Here is a 25,508-nt window from a genome sequence, read left to right on the forward strand (position 1 = left end):
TCTAGTACATAGCCCAAATTTTGTTCATGGTAAAAGCTTAACCATTTTCTTTTAAATAAAGGGCATTTCTAAAAGTGTAGTCAAGAAATTGCAAGTTAACTCTTAAGGACTGTAGTCCCCTGAGTCCTCCACCAAGCCAAAGGGATGAGAATACATGAGGGGAAATGAGACTGAAAAGGTAGGCAAGAGGTCTACCACAAAGGGCCATGTATGCCATTCTAAGAAATACAGACATTATCCTTTAGGACACTGAAGGACTTTAAGAAAATCAGATTTGCATTTCACAAAGATCATCCCCAGGGAGTAAAGGAGGAAGTCTAGATGTTTCTGGAAAGGAAGAAAACATTCAAGAATCAGACTATTGAAAAGATTATTACAATAAGTTAGGTGGATAATGAGGGCCCCTTACCAAGGCACTCACAATGTAAACTCATTCATTCAAAAACTCGTACGTAGAATCTATTATTATTCAGAAAATAAAATCAATTATACTTGATGACCATTTGGAAGCTAGAAATAGAGAGTGAATCCAGGCTGAGGATGACTCCTTGGTTCTTGGCTTAAGGCAACAGCATGGTTATGATGAATGGAAATACAGTACGAACAAGAGAGAAGAATAGTTTGGAGGGAGGACCACATGCTAGTTTTGGGTATGTTTGTGGAAACAACCTAACAGACATCCTTGACTCCAGGTTCTCTTCCTTGCACACTGCTGCTAAACTGAACTCAAGAAAAGCATTCTATTTAGGAATATATGCTGCCAACCTATTTCTTGGAACATTAATTCTAAACTGGCTTTCAAGATCCTCTGAGACCTATTCGCTCCAGTTGTACAAGCTCATTTCTTACCATGACATTTCTAAATATTCACCTTCCTCTACCCTGGTCATCTTGCTGATCTTTTCAATGTTCCACCCACATGCTCACCCCGGCACAAGCTACTTGGTTGGGAATCAAGCTGGTCAGAAAGATCTTGACTGCTAACCTTTTGAGTTTAAGCCTGAGGCTCTCACTTGAAACTCTGTATTAGGAATATTAACACACATCGCACAGCTCTCCCAATTAGCACTAACAGGCCTCTCTCAGGACCTCATTTTCTGCTGCTCTAAAACTAGCTTCCCCAAATGAATTGCATTTATGTCCTGGGTTGTCAGACTGGCCTGGGTTGTCCATAGAATTCTATTGTCACATATCTAAAGCTCACTTATTATTTAAAGAACTTCAGCCATCCCACCCACCCTACCCTCAAACCTATATTTACAGTCCATATCACATATTTTAAATATTATACCCCGACATATTGTGTCCTGTGATCTCCCCACGTGGACAGACCTCTACATCCTTGGAGGGAAAGGAGGTATTTGTTTCCTCATAGCATGGTCAGTTGTAAGTCTAAAAACTGTTGTTAACCAAATTTTAAGGTTATTTCAGTCCTATGTTTTTAAACAATAAGTAAACTAACAGTTAATAGTGCTCCAAATCTTTATGGCTTCTGGTCAGTCTCTTGTTCCAAAATTCAAAGATTAGGATTACAATGTTTCCTTTGCTCTCATCCCTCACACAGTGCCAGGCCTTTATAAAACACTCTCCCATGGGGGAAAAAATGCAGCCAGGCTTCTGCTCTGGCTCAAGATAACTCCTTCTTAACATATTATTCGTAAAGTGTCCTCAATTCACCTGTTATCTCCTATGCCCTCCACTTTCTTGCAAATCTGTTCTCCAACCACACTGAATTTAACCAATGTTTACTGAGTGAATTTAATTAAGCAAGGCAAAACGTGTCTTGCTTTTCCATACTTTAAGTGCTCTCTGCTCTTCCCTTTGCCTGGAATGCCCTTCCTTTTTTCACCTGACAAATTCCTAATCATCTGTAGGACCCCAAAAAATGCCACCTCCTCTAGTGAAACTTCCGCAGTTTCCTTAGACAGAGGTGGTCATTCATTAGGGTCTTCCACATCCTGATGAATTATTTGCTGACACACTCTCCTTGCTACATCCTTAGCTTTTTAGAATCAGTACTGTTTTATTCTTACATTCCCAGCACAGTGTCTGACACTCAATGAGTCCCAATAAACCAATGTCACTCATCCAAAACACACCTTTTAAGGAATGTATAATATACCCTCTTAAGAACTGTAGTCCCCTGAGTCCTCCAGCAAGACGTGTAAAGGGAATTGCCTCCGGAACACTTCTGGAATCGCAGGAAGCCTGTATTCAAGTCAAAGCTCTTACAAGTGCTATTATTGGGAACCGCTGATCAGAGCGCGCTTCTCAGGACCACGTTCAGCTCATATATAAAAGCCATCGACGTGCTGCTTTGGATGAAAATCGTTTTCTCTAGATTCTCTGGGGCTACGGCTAGTCACGCTAAATATCACTTATCCCTAATAGCGCTCATATCCCTGGAGAGATTTTTAAATCAATTGCCTAACAGACCTCACTACGTACAACTTTGAACAAGTCTGTGGGGACCACAAAAGCACAGATGACAGGGTTCTTAAGGTTAACAAGGCCTCGGTCCCACACTAAGCTTTTAAAACTCGGGAGGCAGCAGTTGCAAAAGCAAGCCTCAGGCTGCTCACCTTCTAGGATGGACACGACGATGAGCAGTTGGTCGGATTTGGAGACCATGGTTGCGGTGAGCGGTCCGGGGGCGAAGGCGGCTGGGGGGAAGTGAGGTCCAGTTGAGTCGCGGGTAATCCGGGACCCCCGGCGGGACCCCCACTGCCCGCCCCCGGTCCCTGATGCCCGGACCCCGCTCCGCAGCCAGGTCCCACCGCCGTCTGCTGCAGCGCGCCCGGCTCCTCTGCCTCGGGCCGCCAGCCCAGATCCTAACTCTGCCCCGACTCAAGGAAAAAGCCACGCTGCAGCCCTGCCAGTCTGCAAGCAGAGACAATCCCGCCACCCGAGGACCTTTTGCCGCCTGCGTAGCCGCTTTTCAAACGCCCGGGCGGCCGCAGCGGCCGCCGCCGCGCCCAGCTTCCGCCTAGCAACCAGGCCCGCAGGCCCAGTGCCCAGGGGAGGTTGGAGGACAACGGGTGATAGAGACAGAGCAGTCAAGGCTAGAACGCCCGTCAGCGAGCTTCGCCTCCCGCCCTTTTACGCTCTGTTCCAGAGCCCTAAGGAGGACGCCTTCATTACCTCACAGCGCCCTCTGCTAGCCGGACGAGGAGAGGCGGGCGACTTGGTGTGGGACCAGCTGCGCAAGCGCACTACTGCTGTAAACGCTTCCTGAAGCTGCGCAGCCTTTAAGGAGCGTGAGTGTAGCGTATTACCTGCTTTATGCCTCAGCCACAACCTGAGAGTTATATTAGTGGGGATTAAAAAAACAAAAAAAACCTAGCTTAGTTGAGGTACCCAGTGTCAACACTGCTTAAAAAATTAAATCACAAAAAAATAATGACTTAAATCTAAACTCTAAAGTCCCTAAATCGTGCTCACGCGGCACCTCAAATTTCCGACCTTTGAAAAGAAGTAGCTTCAATACGGTAATTACTGTACTTGTTAAAGCTGACGTAAACTCCCCGAGAATTTCCTGTCCCTTAGAAATTACCCCTAAAACAAAAACACTGTCACGTGGGCAATGAAATATAAAGGTATAGGTTCTTACACCCCCGATGACAAAGTTATTAGCAAACTCAAAACCAAAAATAAACAAGGCATTGAGGTGCTGTCTGCCGACCCTTTCCCCTTAACGTCTCCCAAATTCAGATTTAAGAAACGGTTCAAGACTTGTAAAGGGAACGGCCTCCTAAACACTACTCAAATTGCAAGAAGCATGTATTCAAGTCAAAGGCAAAGTTCTTTTGGAGGTTATCTAGCTTGAAACTTAAATAACCGAATTGGTTGGAGCGATCATGGACACTATTAAGTTTGGGAAAAATTCTGCTTCGGAAAACAAAAGTAAATCATAATAAAATAAAGCTGCAGAGATAGCACTAGGTAGTGGACATAAGTGCGGCTTCTCCTATTACTTTCTGGTTTTGTAAATTGAGAAGTTGTTTTGAGAGCAAATATAATATCTCGCTGTTTTCTTTTTCTTCTATTGCTTTCTTGTTTTGGAAATTTAGAAGTTATTTTGAGAGCAAATAATATAATATCACTATTGTTTTCTTCTTCCTCTTCTTCTTTCTTCTTCCTTCTTTGCTTTCTGCCCAAAAGAAAAGGAGGAATATGTAGAGATTGGACTAATTACTTCTAAGGCCCTTTCAGGTCCTATCACAGGCATTCTTAAAATGAAGCACTATTCAATGTAAAATCAAAGTAATGATCTACTTTGGATTCATCATTGAACAATGCATTATTTTTGTGGAAGATGTCAAACATACTTTAAAGAAAGCAGAATGATATAATGAACCCCCAGTTACCCAGACCCCAGCTTCAACGATTATCAACTTAAGACCAATCATCTTCATCTGTTGTGTTATTTTTAAAGAAATCCCCAACATCACATCAGTTCATCTTTTTGGATACGTACTTCTAAAAGATGAAGACTTTTTGGCCAGGTGTGGTAGTGGCTCACATCTGTAATCCCAGCACTTTGGGAGGCTGAGGTGGGCGGATCACTTGAGTCAGGAGTTCGAGACCAACCTGGCCAACATAGCAGAACTCCGTCTCTACTAAAAATACAAAAATTAGCCAGACGTGGTAGTGCAAGCCAGAAATCCCAGCTACTTGGGAGGCTGAAGCACAAGAAGGCTGAGGCACGAGAATCGCTTGAAATCAGGAGGCAGAGGTTGCAGTGAGCCAGTATCATGCCACAGCACTCCAGCCTGGGCCACAGAGAAAGACTCAGTCTCAAAAAAAAAAAAAAAAAAAAAAAAGGTAACGACTTCTTAAAGAATCTTAAAATATTAAGTATTTAACCACAATCCCATTATTACACTTAATAATTAACAAAAATTTCTTAATCCCATTAAATATATACTGTTCAAATTTCTCTGATTGTCTAATAATTTGTTGGCAGTTGGTTTTTTCAAATCAGGATCCAAACAAGTTCCAAAATACAATGGTTGGTATGTCTCTTGTCTTTTTTAATGTATATGGTTAGGCTTTGTGCCCCCACCAAAATCTCATTTTGAATTGTAATCCCCACAACCCCCACGTGTCAAGGAAGGGACCAGGTGGAGGTAATTGAATCATGGGGGTGGTTTCCTCCATGCTATTCTCCTGATAGTCAGTGAGTTCTCAGGAGATCTGACGGTTTTATTAAGCGCTCTTCCCCCTTTACTCACTCACTCTTCTCCTTCTTGCTGCCTTGTGAGGAAGGTGCCTTGCTTCCCCTTTGCCTTCTGCCATGACTGTAAGTTTCCTGAGGCCTCCCCAGCCATGCTGAACTATGTGTCAATTAAACCTCTTTCCTTTTGAAATTACCCAGTCTTGGGCAGTTCTTTATAGTAGTATGAAAACGGACTAATGGAGGTACCCAATCCTACTTTTTTTTTTTCTTGAAATTCTTTATTGAAGAAACTGGTCGTGTCTGCAGAGTTTACCACAGTCTGAATTTTGTTGGTATAATACCAATGTTGTGGTTTAACATATCCTCTGTTGAGAAGTCTAATAAATATGTACACATTAACAACACTTAAAGATTAGGAAACAAATTAACCACAAGCAAAGTGTAATGTTATCAGTGGTGCAAGACAGTACTTAGCATTATAGACAAAGAGAGGCCCAAGTACCTCTGATGGAAAGAGTACCCCAGAAGATCAGAGTTTGGGACCTACCTCTGCTATTTGCATGTCAGGTGACCTTAAGCAAATCACTTTCCCTCTTTGAGCCTCAGTTTCAGCTATAAAACGATAGTATGCATGGTTCTTTAGTGCAGGACTTAAATGTAGTAAATGCCACTTAGTTACTATTTTTTATATGAACAATCTCAGACTTTAAGTAGTAGCTGTGAAAAGAGCCAGGAACTGTCCATCAGCATACCTTGTTGTTTTGCTTTAGGATATCTAGCAGGGCTTCACACCTAGATTATAAACCATTACTGTATGCCATAGAATAGTTTTAGGTCATAAAAAATCTGACAGATTATTAAAATTAACAAAGAAACTTTTTCATGTAGTAAATTTCACATGATTCCCTTTATTTGGATTTTCCTCCTGAACAACATCATTTCTAAAATCACTTTCAGCACAGCTACTGAAAAGTCACCAATTTAGTTGGCCTGGTGCTTCCTCTAACAGAATGTACAAAATCAGTGATATGAAATTCCTCATCTAGAAATGGAATTATAATCCTATCATCATCTATATCTGTTTTTCTATAATCTAATTTCCTTTCATATGTGATATTAAACAGTAGTAACTTCAGTTCTAGTATAAATCATCACATTTAAGCTTAAATTTATGAGGGAAAATCTTGTTGTAAGTTAATAAAGTACCAATTACTGTTTCAAAATATGTAAGTAAATGCTAGTAACATGTAATTTTTATCTATAAGACAATATGAGATTCATTACACTATAAGCTTATAAATTTAAACTAACAGGTTTTTTATTTTATTTATTTATTTTTTGAGATGGAGTCTTGCTCTGTCACCCACGCTGGAGTGCAGTGGTACGATCTTGGCTCGCAGCTCACTGCAACCTCCGCCTCCCAGGTTCAAGTGATTCTCCTGCCTCAACCTCCTGAGTAGCTGGGATTACAGGTGCACACCACTACACCCAGCTCATTTTTATATTTTTAGTAGAGATGAAGTTTCACCGTGTTGTCCAGGCTGGTTTCGAACTCCTGACCTCAGGTGATTCACCCGCTTTGGTCTCCCAAAGTGTTGGGATTACAGGTGTGAGCCACCATGCCTGGGTGAAACTGACAGAATTGATGAAAGGCTTGATTCTGAATTTATTAGTTTGTCAACCTAGTAACTAATCATATTAGGTGGCTTTCTATTTCCATAATTTTCTATCAAAAAAAGAATAAAACAAAGCATTCTGACATATTTTAAGCGTTTCTTTGCTGTAGTTGTTTTACCTTTTGGAAAAACATTTTACTTTGTAGGATTTCTCTATATTTTTTTTCGTCAACCACTTCTGTGGACCACCACAGGAGGAATCATGAGCTATGTTTCTCTTCTTCAGCCTCTTCCACTGTATACACACAAATACACACACACTTCATAAAATTTTAGGCAAGCTCCCAAAGACTAATAAAATTAGCCCATCTGTTGAATAACTGCAGTTTGTAAAAGCATGGTGCCAGACCCAACTTCAAGAGGTGCTTCTAAAATTGCCTCCATTAGAAAGAGGCAATGGGCGTGAAAGTGATAACTAGTCCTCATCGCTTAGTGTCAAGAAGACAGAACCCTTTCAATTCAGGATCTACTGTAATTTAACTTGGCAATTAATTTAGGCATCTTTGATCTGTGGAAGAAGGGCCTCTAACATCTATCATAAGAGAGGCAAGATAACCCAGTGTCAAAGAGTCATATGTTCCTGAATTTCAAGTTCCATGACTTATTAGCTTTGTGACTTAGCCAAGTCACTTATCTCTGAACCTGTTTTTCCATCTGTAAAACAGGGTATTAGTCCTTTCCTCACATGGTTTTTGTCAGAATTAAATGGGATTGCTTCTGTGAGGGGCCTAGGACACGATGAAATTGCCAAACGTGGTAGCTAGTTTTATTGTTAGTATGGAGGGATAATTTGTTGTGGGATTATTTTGAAATTTGTTCCCTTTCTTTGGTTCTACAAAGGTAACCAGACCCTTATATTCCCTCACCTTGGCCTATATTTATATTCTACTGGTGATATCCCCAAAACAGCTCCTATCTCCCTGGCTTCTTTTAATTTTTGTGGGCACGTAGTAGGTATACATATTTATGGGTTATGTGAGATATTTTGATACAGGTCTGCAATGCATAATATCTCCCTGACTTCTGTGAAAACACCACAATAGAGCATGCCAAAGTCAAACCGTCCTGCAGGTCAGGTATGGTCAAGTAGTGAAGTGGACTGGCAGGGTGAGGGCAGAAGTATGGCACACAGCTGTCTCAAGGAGCAGCCCTGCTCTGCTCCAGCTGATCATTGCCATGCAATAAGACAGACTGTAAGTTTCATAAGGAGATAGAATTACAGATTTTTATGTGAATTCATGCAAATTTTAAATGCCGATAATGAAATTTAGTTTAAAAACAAAAAGCAGACCAGGTGCAGTGGCTCATGCCTATAATCCCAGCACTTTATGAGGCCAAGGCAGGCAGATCACTTGAGGCCAGGAGTTTGAGACCACCCTGGCCACCATGGCCAAACCCCATCTCTATGAAATATACAAAAATTAGCTGGGCGTGGTGACACACACCTGTAGTCCCAGCTACTCAGGAAGCTGAGGCATGAGAATTGCTTGAACCTGGGAGGCAAGGTTGCAGTGAGCCAAGATTGCATCACTGCATTCCAGCCTGGGTGATAGAGCAAGGCTCTGTCTCAAAAAAAATCACCAAACACTTCTGCCAGCCACAGGTTAGTTACCTTCAGCCAAATTCATTGAGATGGTTGTGACAGATGTCAGGGCAGAGAAAAGACAGCAGTAAATAAAAGAGACTGCCTAAAGCTAGGAAGAAACAGGATGAAGGAAAATGTAGTGGGGACCAACATTCCACTCTTTGGCAGAGCCTTGGGCAGGGGACAGACACAGAAAGTGGCCCCATGGGAACCCTAGAGAAGTGAGACCATAGGTCCTGGTTTATTATCCTTGGCATAGATTCTTATGCCCTAATTTGACAGACTCAGCAGGTTGGCTTGGGTATTAGCTTATCAGTGACCAGTAAGGCAAGAGCCAGCAAGGCCTCCCCCAATATTTGCTCTGTGTGAGAACTCCAGCACCTTTGCCCAGCACTTTGTATGTGGAGAGGGAAGACCCAGTGATTACTGAGATTGAATTTCCTGTTGATTGGCAGAAGGAGATTGGGGTTGAATTTGAGTATAAAGAAAAGCAACATTTCTTGCACACTGTCCTTTGTGTTGTAAGCTTTATGGGATTACTTTAGACTGAGATGAGCGTTGAGCCACTCTGTTGTGGTGTGTGTCACTGGCTCTCCCTGAGGCAAGGTATAGAGTGGAGGGTGGGAGAATGCCCCCTACTCCATGGAGGAAAGGCAGAGGTAGGGACATTCTGGAACTACAGTAAAGGGTTTCAGGCCAACAAAAAATGCTGCTCAGGTTTGCTTTGAAAAAACTATGCCATTGGTAAAATGACCACATTCTAGAGACAGATGACTTGTGAATGGGCTTCATTTTAGGAGTAGAGATTGGAACAGATGGTAGATGCTGGAATCCCTCTCTGTAACACTGTGACATTGAGGAACATTATATGACATTGTGGGACTTTGATTCACTTATTGTGTAATGTCTGATGTGTGTGGATTTTTTTTTCATCCAAAAATCTTTCTTTTGACACCCCGGAGCCAATAGTAGAGGAAGAACTGGTGCTGGCCTACTCAGCTGTTTGGTGAAGAAATTCCCCAGGCTCTGGTTGAGTGTTTTGGCCCATAAAAGTCTGACCCCAGTAAATGATAACACAGAATCTTCTGTACTACAAGCTATCTCTGGCAGAAGGGTTCTATTTAATGCTGACATTACAAGTACACCTGAAGGTTATAAAACTATCCCCTACTTCTCTGTGTTTCAAGGAACAAAATAGATAAATAAATAAATTATAACAACAGTCAATAGTAACCCCCCTCCCCTTTGAATTCAGAGGAAGTTTCTAAACATACAACCTGGGTTCACAGAAAAGAAAAGCCTACATCATATATTAAACAACTGCACAAGAAGCTTCCGCAGCCAGCAGCTAGTAAGCTGAGTCACTCATTTCACAAGGGGTATAACAAAGCTCTATCCCTTGACTATTGCATCAACCACAAAACTGTTCTTCCTGAATTATGGTATGTGTTTCTGCTGCCAACATAATGCTTTGTATTTGCATAAATGTGTACGTTTCTAAGCAGGTTCTAGCAAGTGTAACAGTTAACAGGAAGTTGAATGGTGACTTTTATTTATTGCCTTAGTGTTACTGACAGGTGACAGCGTGCTGGCAGTCCTCACAGCCCTCGTTCGCTCTCGGCGCCTCCTCTGCCTGGGCTCCCACTTTGGCGGCACTTGAGGAGCCCTTCAGCCCACCACTGCACTGTGGGAGCCCCTTTCTGGGCTGGCCAAGGCCGGAGCCGGCTTCCTCAGCTTGCAGGGAGGTGTGGAGGGAGAGGCGCGAGCGGGAACCGGGGCTGCGCGCGGCGCTTGCGGGCCAGCGGGAGTTCCGGGTGGGCGTGGGCTTGGCGGGCCCCGCACTCGGAGCAGCCGGCCCTGCCGGCCCCAGGCAATGAGGGGCTTAGCACCCGGGCCAGCGGCTGCGGAGGGTGTACTGGGTCCCGAGCAGTGTCAGCCCACCGGCGCTGCCGCGCTCGATTTCTCGCTGGGCCTTAGCTGCCTTCCCGTGGGGCAGGGCTCAGGACCTGCAGCCCGCCATGCCTGAGCCTCCCACCCCCTCCGTGGGCTCCTGTGCGGCCCGAGCCTCCTCGACGAGCGCCACCCCCTGCCCCACAGCGCCCAGTGCCATCGACCACCCAAGGGCTGAGGAGTGCAGGCGCACGGCGGGGGACTGGCAGGCAGCTCCACCTGCAGCCGCGGTGCGGGATCCACTGGGTGAAGCCAGCTGGGTTCCTGAGTCTGGTGGGGACGTGGAGAACCTTTATGTGTAGCTCAGGGATTGTAAATACACCAGTTGGCACTCTGTATCTAGCTCAAGGTTTGTAAACACACCAATCAGCACCCTGTGTCTAGCTCAGGGTTTGTGAATGCACCAATGGACACTCTGTATCTAGCTACTCTGGTGGGGGCCTTGGAGAACCTTTGTGTGGACACTCTGTATTTAGCTAATCTGGTGGGGAGGTGGAGAACCTTTGTGTCTAGCTCAGGGATTGTAAACGCACCAATCAGCACCCTGTCAAAACAGACCACTCGGCTCTACCAATCAGCAGGATGTGGGTGGGGCCAGATAAGAGAATAAAAGCAGGCTGCCAGAGCCAGCAGTGGCAACCCGCTGGGGTCCCCTTCCACACTGCGGAAGCTTTGTTCTTTCACTCTTTGCAATAAATTTGCTACTGCTCACTCTTTGGGTCCACACTGCTTTTATGAGCTGTAACACTCACCACGAAGGTCTGCAGCTTCACTCCTGAAGCCAGAGAGACCACGAGCCCACCGGGAGGAACCAACAACTCCAGACGCGCTGCCTTAACAGCTGTAACACTCACCGCGAAGGTCTGCAGCTTCACTCCTGAGCCAGCGAGACCATGAACCCACCAGAAGGAAGAAACTGGGAACACATCCGAACATCAGAAGGAACAAACTCCAGACGCGCCACTTTAAGAACCGTAACACACACCGCGAGGATCCGCGGCTTCATTCTTGAAGTCAGTGAGACCAAGAACCCACCAATTCCGGACACATTATCACCTACGACCCAAGGGATGACAAAGAGGTGTTGTGTCCCCCTTCTCTAAAGAACACCCACGGAAACTGAGGCACAGATACCACTCCCAGTCTTGGTAAGAGGAGATGACACTGACTTTGCTACCCTCAGCCATCAACTTAGCACCACCTAACTTTATATTCCTAGATGATGAGCAGAGGAGTATTGAGTGATAAGCCTGAGGCCCTTTCTGTTTAGAAGGTGGGAGCACTTCCCTTTCTCACCCCAAGCCGGGTAGAAGAGGGCAGGTAAAGGGAACCTCTCACGGAGATGAGTGAACTTGCTAATCAGCAATTCACCATTAATGCTTGAGTAGAAAGAAAAGAGAGAAAGACTGTGCGTGTATATGTGTGTGTGTGTGTGTGTGTGAGAGAGAGATGATTGATTAGCAGCCTGTGTCCAAATTTGTTGTGGCAAAAATGTGGGGAGATTCCTGTGGGTGAAAAGAATATAACGGCAGGTCACTTTCAGTGATTTTGGTGTCCAAGTTGACAGGCCACCCAGTGAGAAGACTGAAGCAGCATAACGTTACCTGGTATAGAATCCAAAATAAGAACTGATTTGGTTTCAAAAGAGTTGAGCAGATGTCAGAAGTCACTGAGTTATGCAGGTCTCTCAGAACAGAATATATGGCACCGGGACCCCCCACTCCACCACTCTGCAACATCAACCCAGAAATAACACGTGTCCCAGGAGAGACTCTACATTTAGCTGGGATCCACTTAGCATCAGCGTCTGATGGATCTTTAACAGAAAAAGAGCAAGAGACAAGTGAGGAACACAGCCACATAGCTAAGTTAAGGATATTTGTAGTCTGTCTCTGATCCCCAGGAAAAGTCTCCCCAAAAAAGGAGTGAAAAAAATTGATCCCGCTCCCACCCGAATCCAAGTCCCTCAGACAGAAACTTTGCTGAAATTGGCGGGGTAGGAGGAGATGAGACTTCAAATAGATATGAGATGAAATTTTAAATTCGATCAAAATGGAATGAACTGACATTTTAATAATTGGAAGTGATCAGAAAGCTTATGGTATCTGACAAAGTTGTGATTAAGGGATGGGAAAAAGAGACTCAGTGGAACATAGCTGAAAGCAATATTTGGAGAAAAATTGAACTATTTCATATTTGTACTTGACCCAAGTTCAGATTGTTGAATAAACCAGTCATACATATTGCCCCTTTTGATCTCCTCAGCAACACTGTGGAGGGAAAAGCAGGCGTTTTACCATCTTTTAACAGATGAGAAAATCTGAAGTTTGATAACCTGAGCAATTTGATAACAATCAGAGCTCAGGTCTTCTGAGTGCTTGTGTTAAGCTACGCAAGTTATTCTCAAATTACCCTGAGAACATGGAGCTGTGCCAGGAAACTGGAGTAGAAACAGTATATCATGTTGTAGAGCAACAATGTTCATCAATGGTAAGAAATTAAAACATTGTATTTATAATAAAACAAATAGAAACTATGCGGATACAATAAACATTTGCATGATTTATTTATTATTATTTTTGGAGATAGGGTCTTACTCTGTCAGCCAGGCTAGAGTTCAGTGGCATGATCATGGCTCACTGCAGCCGCAATCTCCAGAGCTCAGATGATTCTCCCACCTCAGCCTCCTGAGTAGCTGGGACTACCGGCATGCACTACCATGACCAGCTAGTTTTTTGATTTTTTGTAGAGATGGTGTTTAGCCATCTGGCCCAAGCTGGTCTCAAACTTCTGGGCTCAAGCAATCTGCCTGCCTTGGCCTCCCAAAGTGTTGAGATTACAGACATGGGCCACCACGCATGGCCTTGCATGATTTTTAAATATAAAATATAATACCTCAAAGAAATTTGTTTTGGATTACATCTTCAGCCCTCAACCTACAGAAACCATGTCCATGTTAACTCTCCTCTGCACTTAAGAAGTAACTTGGGGAACCTTTGAGAAGCTCATCACCCACATTCTTGAACCAGATCACATTAAAAGCTGTTTGGATTAGTAAAAGGGGAACATTTCCTAATGTTTAAGAGGAAGTAATGTGCTACTTCCACATTATGCTCCATGGGGTAGAAGAAGATTAAAGTTATTCCAATTACATGTTAAAATCGTTGTTACATTAATATAGTGAATGAAATTTTTAGGAAGTTTCACTTGGATATTCTAGTACTCCAGATACATTTGGCTGAATGTTTAACTGAGAGGTACCCTTATAATTGCTGAGTGTGAAAACAGGATGTTAGTGTACTCTATAAATGGTTATGAATGTGAAGTACTTTTGCTAATCATAAAATTGATTAATATCCCAGATTAGTGAAATCAGAGGTACAAAATAGTGATTTCTTTTAAAAAAAGTTTCTGGCTAAGAGTCTGTAATATCAACATTTACAGGCTTAACATTAACCAGAAAAATATAATCTTCCAAAAGTTGATAAATGTAAATTATAGTAACTTACAAAATAATGTCTTTTTTATTACCATATTCCTAGTGCCTAGAAGTGTCTTGAATAAATGTATAGTAAAGACTCAATAAATTCCCATTTAATAAATAAATGAAGCTAAATTTATAACTATGTTAGAACTTTACACCAGTGATAGAGTAATAGAGATATAATTCTTATATGTGTAGAAGACAATAATGAATACATAATTAAGTGCAGATAAAGAAATGTGGCTATGAGATTGTCTTACTCAGATTGCATTTGAGAAAATTGCCAGCCATTCTTTGATACATTAAGAAAAACATTATGATGTATTTATTTGATTTCAGAAGCTTTTTGATAATATGAAAGGAAATTATTTATTGCACTGGAGGAGAAGAGAAAAATTTATAGTAATGCTTTGGGAAAAGGCTCAAATATTAAGGTGACTGTAAACAGATGATTTTGGAGGAATATCAGGGATAAGGGTAAGTAGGTTAACATTGGAAAATATGTCTAACTATAAGTGTTAAGAGGAGAAAGAGGAAAAATTGAACAAAAGAAAGAAAAGGGAGGGATATAATATTAAGTTTATATGTTATATTAGTGTTTTCATTGGCAGTACCACAAGAAGCCTGACAACCAGAGGATATTCCATTAGGGAGTGAGAGAGGGACAAGAGAAAGAAAGAGACAAGGAAGGGAAAGGGAGAGGGAGAGAGGGAAGGGAGGGGGAGGAGAGGGGGGTTAAAAATCTAGACATCTGAAGAACTTAAACGAATACCCACTAATACAATGAGTGGCGTTTTCTGAATGTTTTTTGAAATTATGTATTTGTCAGCCACTTCTACTACTTCTTATTTATATAACATTTACAAAGGATCAAGATAGAGACTATTATAGTTTTGTCTACTATCCAGGCAGCATTTATTAACAAACTGGGTTCTCTCTATCAAGGAATATGAACACACTAAAATGATGTCTATTGAGCAGGGTGAAGTTAAAAAGATATTTTATTAGCCGGGTGTGGTGGCTCATGCCTGTAATCCCAGCACTTTGGGAGGCCAAGACGGGCGGATCACAAGGTCAGGAGTTCAAGACCACCCTGGCCAACATGGTGAAACCCCATCTCTCCTAAAAATACAAAAATTAGCCGGGCCTGGTGGCGGGCGCCTGTAGTCCCAGCTACTTGGGAGGCTGCGGCAGGAGAATCGCTTGAACCTAGGGGCAGAGGTTGCAGTGAACCAAGATCACGCCACTGCTCTCCAGCCTGAGTGACAGAGTAAGACTCCGTCTAAAAATATATATATATATACACACACACACACACACACACACACACACATAAAATGTGTTTGTTATTATTTCCTTATTGTGAATTTTAAGACTTTTGATATAGTGCATCCTAAATCCTTGTTTAAATTAGTGTCATTATATTGCTAGCACAAGTGCCAATGAAGTACAATCTATTAAGTTACCTGAGATAGGCATCTTGTTTGTTCACCTGTTTACCTCTCTATCCCCAGGGCCTAGAATAGTGCTTGGAGTACAATAAGTGCTCAATATGATACATAATAGATTTTAGCCAGTAGATGGACTGACTGTGAAATCTAACCCGATGTGATATATTTGAGTAATATCCTCTTTTGTAAAGTAAATGAATCAAAATATTAAACACTTTCTTGGAATATTCATTTCTTCACAATAAAATGTTATAATATTTTATTGTATTTGGCTAGTAGCTTTCTCCATTTGTCAAACTTTTAAACTTCAATTTTTATGTGGAAATCAGAGGTTTTCAAGGTCTTTCTCCTGTTTCCTAACTGGACCAAAGTAGAACCATTAGGCACCATAAGATTCCCAGGAGTTTCCTCAAATTTCAAATGCCCCAATCCACATTGTTGTTTATCTTGAAAAATTTACCTCTGAATGTACACAGGGGAATCAAATAAATTTATCAAATATCTATTTTCAGTAGAGTTTGCTGGTGATTTCTTTTTCTTTTTCTTTTTTTTAAATTAAAGTAAGCTTCTAAGTTTTAGGAAAACTGAGCAGACATTCCAGGGCTTGAGTTTGCTTCCACTTAAAAAGCATTAAATGGTATAACAAATGCAGCTCAATAGATCCAATTGTCATCCCATGCAAATAGTCAACTTACCACTTCTAAGAGTAGAGCTTAGGGAGCACTCATCTTACTAGTGCGGTCATGTTTCCTTTCTTGTTCTTTCCCCTAAAGTGTTTCTGCCTAGATCAATTTACCTTTCTCCTTGCCCAACCTGGTTTTCATGAGTATGGGTCCCTAATGTTATCATTTTCATACAAAGAGGTGGAACTTCATAGCAGTTTTTCTTGTTCATTAACTTCAAATCTATTTAAATCAAACATATTTGAACTAGATATCCAGTAATGAGAGAAAAATTATTCACTACATTCTTCATCTCCCCACCCCCCTCAAATAGGTTGACCGTGGCTTTATTCAAAGTTAATAATATATCCATCTATGGCATTTATTTCAATCAAAACTTTACTCATTAAGATATTTTGTTTACAAGCCCTCTTCCCCTAAACAAAGTCTCCTTGGATTCAAATGTTTTAGATTTTTAGAAGTAGAACCTACAAATCATCTCACATTAGTTGTCTAATTAGTTGGTAGTTCAGATATTGCCCTCCCTCCTAAAATCTCAAACATGAACTCCACAACCAAAAAGAATAGAGCCAATTTAATGCATTTTTCCTTAATTTAAGAGCTTTCTCTTTTGGTGTAGCAATCTTTTTTCCTACTTTCTTGTGTCAGCAAAATGGAAATCAATTTAAATCTCGATGATCAATATTCAGCCAGCTTGAATACTTTATTTCCGCTGTGGCCATATGCTGTTATAATATGTAGAAATGTATGAATCTAGCAAATTAAATATAAGTAAATAATGGAAGATGGGTGGCAATATGCCTGTGGATCTGCAGTCTGCAAAATAAATACTGCTGAGTTTAATGAAGAGAAATTGGAAACCCCCAAATAAGCATGTTTGAAGGTCAGATGATTTTTCTATCAAAATGTAATACAGGTATGCCACAATTATTTTGGCACCTAAGTAATCTTCAAAAACATATACTTTCAAGGCAGTTACATTTCTCCTAGAAAATCATCGCGTGATTATCTTGCATCTGTTTTTCATCACCTCCTCTCCTCCTCTCAGTCTAAAGGTACTGACTTCCTAGACATGCGAATTACAAAATAGAATATAACATAATTTTACTAAAGAGGGAAAAAGGAACTCACCTTAAATGTTGTAGTGTTAATGTTGCTATTTTAAAATATTTCAATAAATTTAAAGGACTGAATGAGCCATCTGAAAAGACACCACTTTAAAAAACATAAGGATTATTCTTCCAGTGTTACTACAGTTATTGAACTCTCTCTTTAATGTAATTCTTCAGCTTGATGATGTGATACATAAATTATTCACAAAGAATGTATTTTAATCACTTCTTATCAGCATTGATATTTTCAGATTAGATCCCAAGGATAATACAGGTAAAACATAGTTTAAGCATAAATCCTATTATTGAGATTTGCTGAAAATCATTGACATTTTGTGATTGCTAAAAGCCATCATCTCTTATAACTTAACCATGTTATGATGCTGTATTTAATGGAAACTTTTAGAATTAATATTTAAGACGCTATTTTAGGTAATTAACTTCAATCAAGACTAGATAGACTAAAGCCACTTCTTTTTTCTTATTCATTCCAACCTATGAAGCGAAACTCAATTCACACAAAACCTATGGTGTGGTAAGTTAGATGATACATATATATTTTTGAATAATTCTTCAATATTATATATATTGTATCAGTATTAGTGTGCTTTCAGCTGCAAGACATGGAAAACTTTACCCCAATTGGCTTACAGAATAAGAAAATGTATGCCTTTGATACTTTAGAAGTAGGAAGGGTTTTAGGATTAGTGCAAATTTTTCATTTGTGCTGTCTTCTCTAAGTTGTTTCATTCTCAGGTCAGCTTCCCTCCCTGAAGCCAGGCTGTAAGAGTCCTGGGCATTGCAATAGCATGCCAGACTGCCAGAGAAAGAGGGGATGTCTCTTCTAGGAGTTTTCTCCTAAAAGCAAGAACATTTCTTTCCAAGCAGCTGGAATCTCACTGGCTCTCATTGGCCCTCATGCTCATTTCTGAACTAGTCCTGTGGCTAGGGGAATGCCACAGCTGACTTGCTCAGGCCCAGTCATTGTTGCAAGAAGTTGACATTGCCTTTAAACCAACCAGGCCCACGAAACAAGTGTTGACTGCAGTACTGAGAATGGTGGCTCAGGGTAGAGCTGGAAGTGCCATTGCTCTAAGAAGTGTCCCTTAGTGGACAACTCCAGAGTAACTAAAACCAGTATTTCTGTTTTTATCGTACAGCAGCATTTCCAAGACTTTAGATCCCTTGTAGACTACCTTCATGATTTTTCCATATCTGCCTACCACCTGTGCTATCATTAATATTTTTGGAAATGATTCACTTCTTTAAATATTTGTTAAATAAAATCATATTAATATTTTAATTTTAAGAAACTGTATCATTTACCACAAATAGATATGCAAGGCAACCTCATTAATTCAATGAAAACAAACAGAAAACAATTTTAAAAAGTATTTAGTTAAGGCTAGTTGCTGCTGCTTGCCAAAGGCTCTTGAGCCTGAGGCTTGATTTCTGTTTGTTTAGAAAAAAAAAAAAGGTTAGGGAGTAGGTAGGAGGAGTTAGCATTTTAGCATAGTTAAAAGCTTTAACAAACTGGTACTGTTCAAGGACTTCCTCAGAAGAACTGCAAGCACATTGAGTCACTTTCTCTATATGATTCGATATTATTTTTACTACCTCACTTCCTTTCCCGGGGTGCACACCCCTCTAGCAAACACTTGCTGGAGGCAGCTGCCCTGTGTAAAGCGTTAGGGAGCAGACCTGGCTGTTGCCCTAGGCCAGCCTTGGAAACTGTTCAGGAATTGAGGAGTTACCATGAACCCCTACACTCTATAACTGAATGACATGTTGGTCAGGGAATGCTCTCCCATCTGATGAACTGTCCTGATACAGGCTGGCTTGTGTCCCTCCAGAATTCATCTGTTGAAGTCCTAACCCCCAGAACCTCAGAATATGACTGTGTTTGAAAATAGGGCCTTTGATGAAGTAATTAAGTTAAAATGAGGCCATTAGAGTGGGCCCTATGACTGGTTACCTTGTAAAAAGAGATTAGGACACAGAGGAGAGACATGTGAAGACACAGGACATGACAACCATCTGCAAGCCAAGAGGCCTCAGAAGAAACCAGCCTTGCTGACACCTTGATCTTGGACCTCTAGCCTCCAGAATTGTGAGAAAATGCATTTCTGTTGTTTAAGTCACATGTTCCATGGTACTTTCTTATGGCAGCCCTAGAAAACCAATACATTTCTCAAGTGGAAAAACATTCAGAGATACAGATTTTGTATAAGTGCTTTGACTTGCTTCCTGAAGTATTACAGAGGCGCTAAGGCCTAGACCACACGTAGAGACCATCTGGATTTGTTTCTTTGCTGGTATGGCGATTTCTAAGATTCCTGGTGGAAATCATGCGTAGGGAGACAGCCAGTGAGTATATGTGCATTGTTTAATGACAGGATACATTCTGAGAAATGCATCGTTAGGCAAGTTCATCATGTGCAAACATCAGAGAGTGCACTTACACAAACCTAAATGGTACAGCCTACTACACACCCAGGCTATATGATATAGTCTATTGCTCCTAGCCTATAAACCTCTACACATGTACTGTACTGAATGCTGTAGGCAATTGTAACATAATAGTAAATATTTGTGTATTTAAACCTATCTAAACATAGAAAAGGTGCAGTAAAAACATGGTATAAAAGAGAAAATTGGCATACCTATTTAGGGCACTTACCGTGAATGGAATTTGCAGGACTTGAAGTTGCTCTGGGTGAGTCAGTGAGTGGTGAGTGAATGTGAAGGCCTAGAACACTACTGTACACTACTATCGGCTTTGTAAATACTGTATACTTAGGCTACACTGTTTATTTAAAAATTTATTTCTTCAATAATAAAGTAGCCTTAGCTTACTGTGTTTTTTTTTTTTTTTTACTTTATAAACTTTAAAGTTTTTTTTAGCTTTTGACTCTTTGTAATAGTTAGCTTGAAACGCAAATATATTGTACAGGCTGTACGAAAAGTTTCCTTTCTTTATATTTTTATTCCATAAACATTTTTCTATTTAAATTTTTTTAATTTTAAAACATTTTTTAAAAAACTGAAACACAAACACACACACTAGTCTAGGCCTACACAGGGTCAGGATCATCAGTATGACTATCTTCCACTTCCACATCTTGTCTCACTGGAAGGTCTTCAGGGGCAATTACACACATGGAGCTGTCCTCTCCTGTGGTAACAATGCCTTCTTCTGAAATACCTCCTGAATGACCTGTCTGAGGCTGCTTTACAGTTAACTTTTTTTTTAATAAGTAGAGGGAGTAAACACTAAAATAATGATAAAGAGTATAGCATAGTAAATACATAACCCAGTAACATACTCATTTATTATCAAGAATTATGAATTGTACATGATTGCATATATTATACTTTTATAAGACTGGCAGCACAATAGGTTTGTTTGCATCAGCATCACCACAAACACTTGAGTAATGTGTTGCACTATGATGTTACTACAGCTACAACATCACTAGGCAGTAGGAATTTTTCAGCTCTATTATAATCTTATGGGGTCACTGTCATACATGCAGTCCATCATTGACTGAAATGTCATTATGCGGTACATGACTGTGGAAGGAACCTGTTCCAGTCAAGCAATTAAAGGCACTCCTGTGTATCATTTAAATAATCATGTACATACTTCAATGGTGGAAACAGCCCTACACTTAAATGGAGTTATAAATCTGATTGACAATATCCTCAGAGGTGTAGCTCTTGCCATAAGATGCAATTGGACCTTATTCCAAAATGATGCCCCCATAAAATCATAAAATTAGCCATAAATAAGATAATAATCAGTTAGTCTACATCAACTGAAAGCCACTGTACCAGGGTACAAACTAAACACGCATGGCCCTACATGCCAGGTGGGCCTGATGCCCAGTTGGGGTACTTTGAGGGTTAGTAATTTGACTTCTGAGGGAGGCAGTAAATTTCTGTAATGGAACTGGAATCATCCCTTCTGGCATAATTCCCTCTAGCTTCTGTTATGGGTTAGATGAACAATTCAGCTGACACATTTGTCAATGACACAAATCAAATGCTTTCCTGTATTCTGTTACTTCAACCTTCTTGAAAACTGAGACAGTGCAGGACAGAAGAACATCAAAGAGATGCTACTGCAGGAACTAGATGACACAGTGATGTCAGGAAGAACCATCTGACTCAGTGCCACCCCAAGCCTAGGAGCTGTATGCCTGTGCTGTAGCCATATACATAAATCTGTAATTATTTTAGTCATTTGTCTTATTTTTTGTTGTCTGTCTTTCCTACTAGGCTACACTGGGGTCAGAAAATACACAGCTATGTTTTCCTCAGCGTCCAGCAGGGTACCTGACACGTTGTCCTTGCTCCATACATATTTTTGAAGCAATGGAACAGGAGCTAAGGGCGTAGACTATAAAGCTAGAGCAGCTAGATTTGAATCTCAGCTGTAAAGCTAGAGCAGCTAGATTTGAATCACTAGCTCCATGACCTTGGGCAAGTTATTTAACCTTTTCCTAGGCCTCAGGTTTCTCATTTGTAAAATGGCTTTAGTAATATCTACTTCATAATGTTGTTTTAAGGATTCAATGAACTACCATAGTGCCTGGCATGTAAGTGCCTAGTAAATATTATCATCATTTTAATGATTGGTTCCAAGATACAGAAAAATTGAATATGTTTAGTTGGCAGAGGATGGACTATTCAGGCAAAAGTAGATCATGCAAATCATTGGTTTTCTTACTACCTTTTTTTTTCTGTGTGCTATGTTGATTCCTATTTAAAAAAAAATCTGACCACCAAAACATGTGTTTGAAATACTCATATTATACTATAGTAGTTATAAAATTCACAGCCTATTTTTTTAATTTTAGAATTTCAGTGTTCAAATCTGGTCAATCTATTTTATGTATAATTAACTCACAGTTCATTATGTAGGCCAATCCAGGCATTTGTTGTAAATAGTTATTATAGCATTAAAAATATTTTTTTAAATTAAGACTATTATGCATTTAACAGCATTCCATATCTTAATCCATTAGTAAAGGCCTATCTAGGATAGTGGTATTAACATAAGTTACGATGAAAACTTCAAATTGTTACTGATTTGTATAAGCATCTAAGTAAAACACTGAAAGAAAAATGCATGTAGTAAATATCTTTTAATCACCTGCCATCTGGAAGCTGTGTGTGTATGTGTGTGTGTGTGTGTGTGTGTGTGTTTCAGAAACAGACACTACACTCTTTGCTCCTCTGAATATAAAGGGTTGTAGTTAAAGAGGGAGGCAAAGAAAACTTAAAATTCCAGTTTAGCTTTAGAGATATATGCATTGACAGCCTTTTATGGGAGAACAAATAGCTGATGGTCAAATTTCCATTTTTATTGTTATTTTTGCAAGAAAAATAAAAGTTTTTAATAATTTAGTCTTACCTAAGAGTGAAACAGTTATAAAATGGTATATTTCTATTTTTGATTATTTATCATGTTTGAGACAAAAAGTTATTTTCAAACATGATAGGGAATGCACGCACACACATATATGTATACAATATACATATGCAGAATATATAATGGCCTATGTTTAGTGGAGGTTCACTACACTCTATGAAAACTTAGAAATGTCTTTATTTTCAAATAAACCCTGTCTTTCAGATTTTTAAACTTTATATTTATTTTATATATATATATATATATATATATATATATATATTTTTTTTTTTTTTTTTGAGACAGGGTCTCACATTGTTGCCCAGATTGGAGTGCAGTGGCATGATCTTGGCTCGACCTCGACCTCCCAGGTTTAAGCCATTCTCCCACCTCAGACTCCAGAGTAGCTGGGACTACAGGCACATGCCACCATGCCCGGGTAAAATTTTTTTGTATTTTTAGTAGAGACTGGGTTTCACCATGTTGGCCAGGCTGGCTTCCAACTGCAGAGCTAAAAGGATTTGCCCGCTGGGCCTCCCACAGTGCTGGGATTAGAGGTGTGAGCCATTGCCCCAGAATTTATTTTTATTTTTTTAGAGGCAGAGTCTCTCTCTGTTACCCAGGCTGGATGCAGTGGCAATCATAGCTCTCAGTCAACTGGAACTCCTGGGCTCAAGCGATTCTTCCACCTCAGCCTCCGAGTAGCTAGAATTATAGATGTACACCACTATGCCCTGCTAACATTTAAATTTATTTATTTTATTATTATTATTATTTGTAGAGATGGGTCTTGCTATGTTTCCCAGTCTGGTCTCCAACACCTGGCCTTAAGTATCCTCCCACCTCAGCCCCTCAGTGTACTGGGATTACAGGCCTGAGTTACTGAGCCTGTCCTCAGAATTATTTAATATAGAGTAATATTGTTTCAAGGCACTAACTTTTATTATGAGTATATTTTATTACATGCTTCTCATTACTTTTAGCTCATTTACCTGAAGACTTGCAAAGCAATCTGTAAACAAATATTCATTGTATATACTATAAGGGAATAAAAAAAGATGATGAGATAAATTCACTCCCCAAAAGGAGTTTACAATCTAATTAGGAAATAAAACATCCACCTGAACCAAGCAGTAACTATATGGACAAGACAGGATTTTACACACATTTTAAAAATCACATTTTATTCTGATTTATACAAAGGTTTGGCATCCTCTACTCTTTCTCTAAGAGACAATTAAAGTTAGAGGAAGAAGAAATTCATGTGTGTATTTTTCATCTTGCATTACTCATGGCTTGATCTGGGTGAATGATTGTATGTCTTACAAGAGCAGATTGTGTCACAGACATACACATTAAGTAAAAAGATTATTCTGCTAGAAGGGAGTGAGAGGAGAGCTAGATTAAATACGATGGTTCTTCTCTTCTTGAATTGTGTTCTTTTTTACAGATAATAAAGACTAAAAAATGCTGTGTTAGGTCTGTTTATTGATGCAACTTAAGCCTAAGTTTCCACTTATTCTTTTTATATACAATCTGTATATATTGTATTATGTCTCCGATGAATTGAAAAATTAACAAAAAATTCCCTATTTTGAAAATCAATATAAAAATCCAAAAAAATCTATACCATGGCAATAAGCCTACATATGCTATACTTCTGATCTAGTTTTTCAGTCTTCTCTGCAAAATAGTGAGGATGGCACCTACCTATTTTCTCTGCTCAGAGAGAATATGGAGAGTTTTTTTCTCTGCCTGTTCATCACATTCTTTAGAGCCCCTGGTATAGTGCAAAACCTGGAGATTTAGTTGAGTAGGTGTGTGAATTTACCATGTTCCTCAGGAAACAATGGAAAAGCATTAAGTGAGAGTGGCTTGCTATCCCCGCTATTATGTGGAATACCTAAACTATAACTGGGGACACAGGTGGCTACATAATTTTCACAAAGGGAGAATACTGTTATGCTATTTCACTTCTTGAGTTCCTTTTGTTTTCCGTAAATGATACAGAAAGTCAACATTGTATACTACTAGACTGCAGAAGAAGAATTTACAAGGACTATAAGCTGAAAGCAGTGTATATGCATAAATAAATCAGTTTTGCACTCTTTAGTTTGCCTTGATTTTCATTGCCACTAAATAACCAAATTTATTAGATAACAACTATTAGAAATTATATATATATCTATAAAGACCGGGTCTTTCTTGTTCTGTTGCCCAGGCTAGAGTGCAATGGCACAGCCATGTCCCACTGCAGCCTCAACCTCCTGGGCTCAACAGATCTTAAAGTATTGGGATTACAGGTGTGAACCACCACACCTGACCAAACATGTTTTACTTTTGTGGTTAGAATAAAAGGCAGTTGATCTCCCTTTATTTTTTAAGTAAAATCTTTTATTAATGACAATTGTAGTTTTTTTTAAAAAAAAACTGGAAAACACCTCAGTTCCCTTACACTTTGTAGAAGAACATGTGTATTATAATTATACAGGTTTTTTTTTTAGTAAACCAGTGCGAGTCTTTTGTGTCTAAAGCTTTGTCTGAGTAAGCGTAACCAGTAACACAGGTGTGCTAGGAAGAGAAAACCATCTGTTTCTCTTTGCAGAGATTTTTTTTTAAGGGGCGGAAATGGAATTTAAAAGTCTATCTCCATTTACTGGAAAGCTAGAAGAAAATGAATACCTTTCCTACAATCCAGCGTTACCTTCTGTTGTTATTTTCAGTGAACATCTCTTTAGAAAACTACCAACAATATTTACAAAGTTTTAGAAATACAAGTTTGATTCAGGCTTGAGTCTCAAAGTTTACTTGCTGAAAGGGTATTAATTAGTAGCTGAGATTAAAGTGGAAACAGCCATAAACATTAAGTTCTTTTCAGAAATCCCTACTTACTATGATTAAAGCTTTGTTTTGTGCTAGAAAGATTTGGGACTCTCTTGAGTCTGGAATGGAGAAAATCTCTGCCTATCCTA

General features: G+C 39.9%; 1 protein-coding gene and 1 pseudogene across 8 annotated transcripts in view; both read right to left on the bottom strand.

Moving 5' to 3' along the window:
• CEP120 (centrosomal protein 120) overlaps positions 1–3,476 on the bottom strand; it is a 78,898-nt gene extending 75,422 nt beyond the window's left edge. For 2 of the 8 annotated variants that reach the window (XM_063811481.1, XM_063811485.1), the window contains exons 1-2: positions 2,914–3,016; positions 2,583–2,663 (exon numbers count right to left, since the gene is read on the bottom strand). In XM_063811481.1, coding sequence (XP_063667551.1) covers positions 2,583–2,631 — 49 coding nt within the window. In that variant the 5' untranslated portion in view covers positions 2,632–2,663; positions 2,914–3,016. Of the gene's footprint in view, positions 1–2,099; positions 3,017–3,141 lie in introns of those variants that run through there. The other 6 variants (XM_063811482.1, XM_063811484.1, XM_063811483.1 and 3 more) reach the window with 5 other exon arrangements.
• A 16,718-nt stretch (positions 3,477–20,194) lies between these two features.
• Positions 20,195–25,508, bottom strand: part of LOC742424 (high mobility group protein B3-like) — a 43,113-nt pseudogene continuing 37,799 nt past the window's right edge.

This window comes from Pan troglodytes, chromosome 4, assembly GCF_028858775.2.
Source record: "Pan troglodytes isolate AG18354 chromosome 4, NHGRI_mPanTro3-v2.0_pri, whole genome shotgun sequence".
In the NCBI taxonomy this organism is placed as follows: domain Eukaryota; kingdom Metazoa; phylum Chordata; class Mammalia; order Primates; family Hominidae; genus Pan; species Pan troglodytes.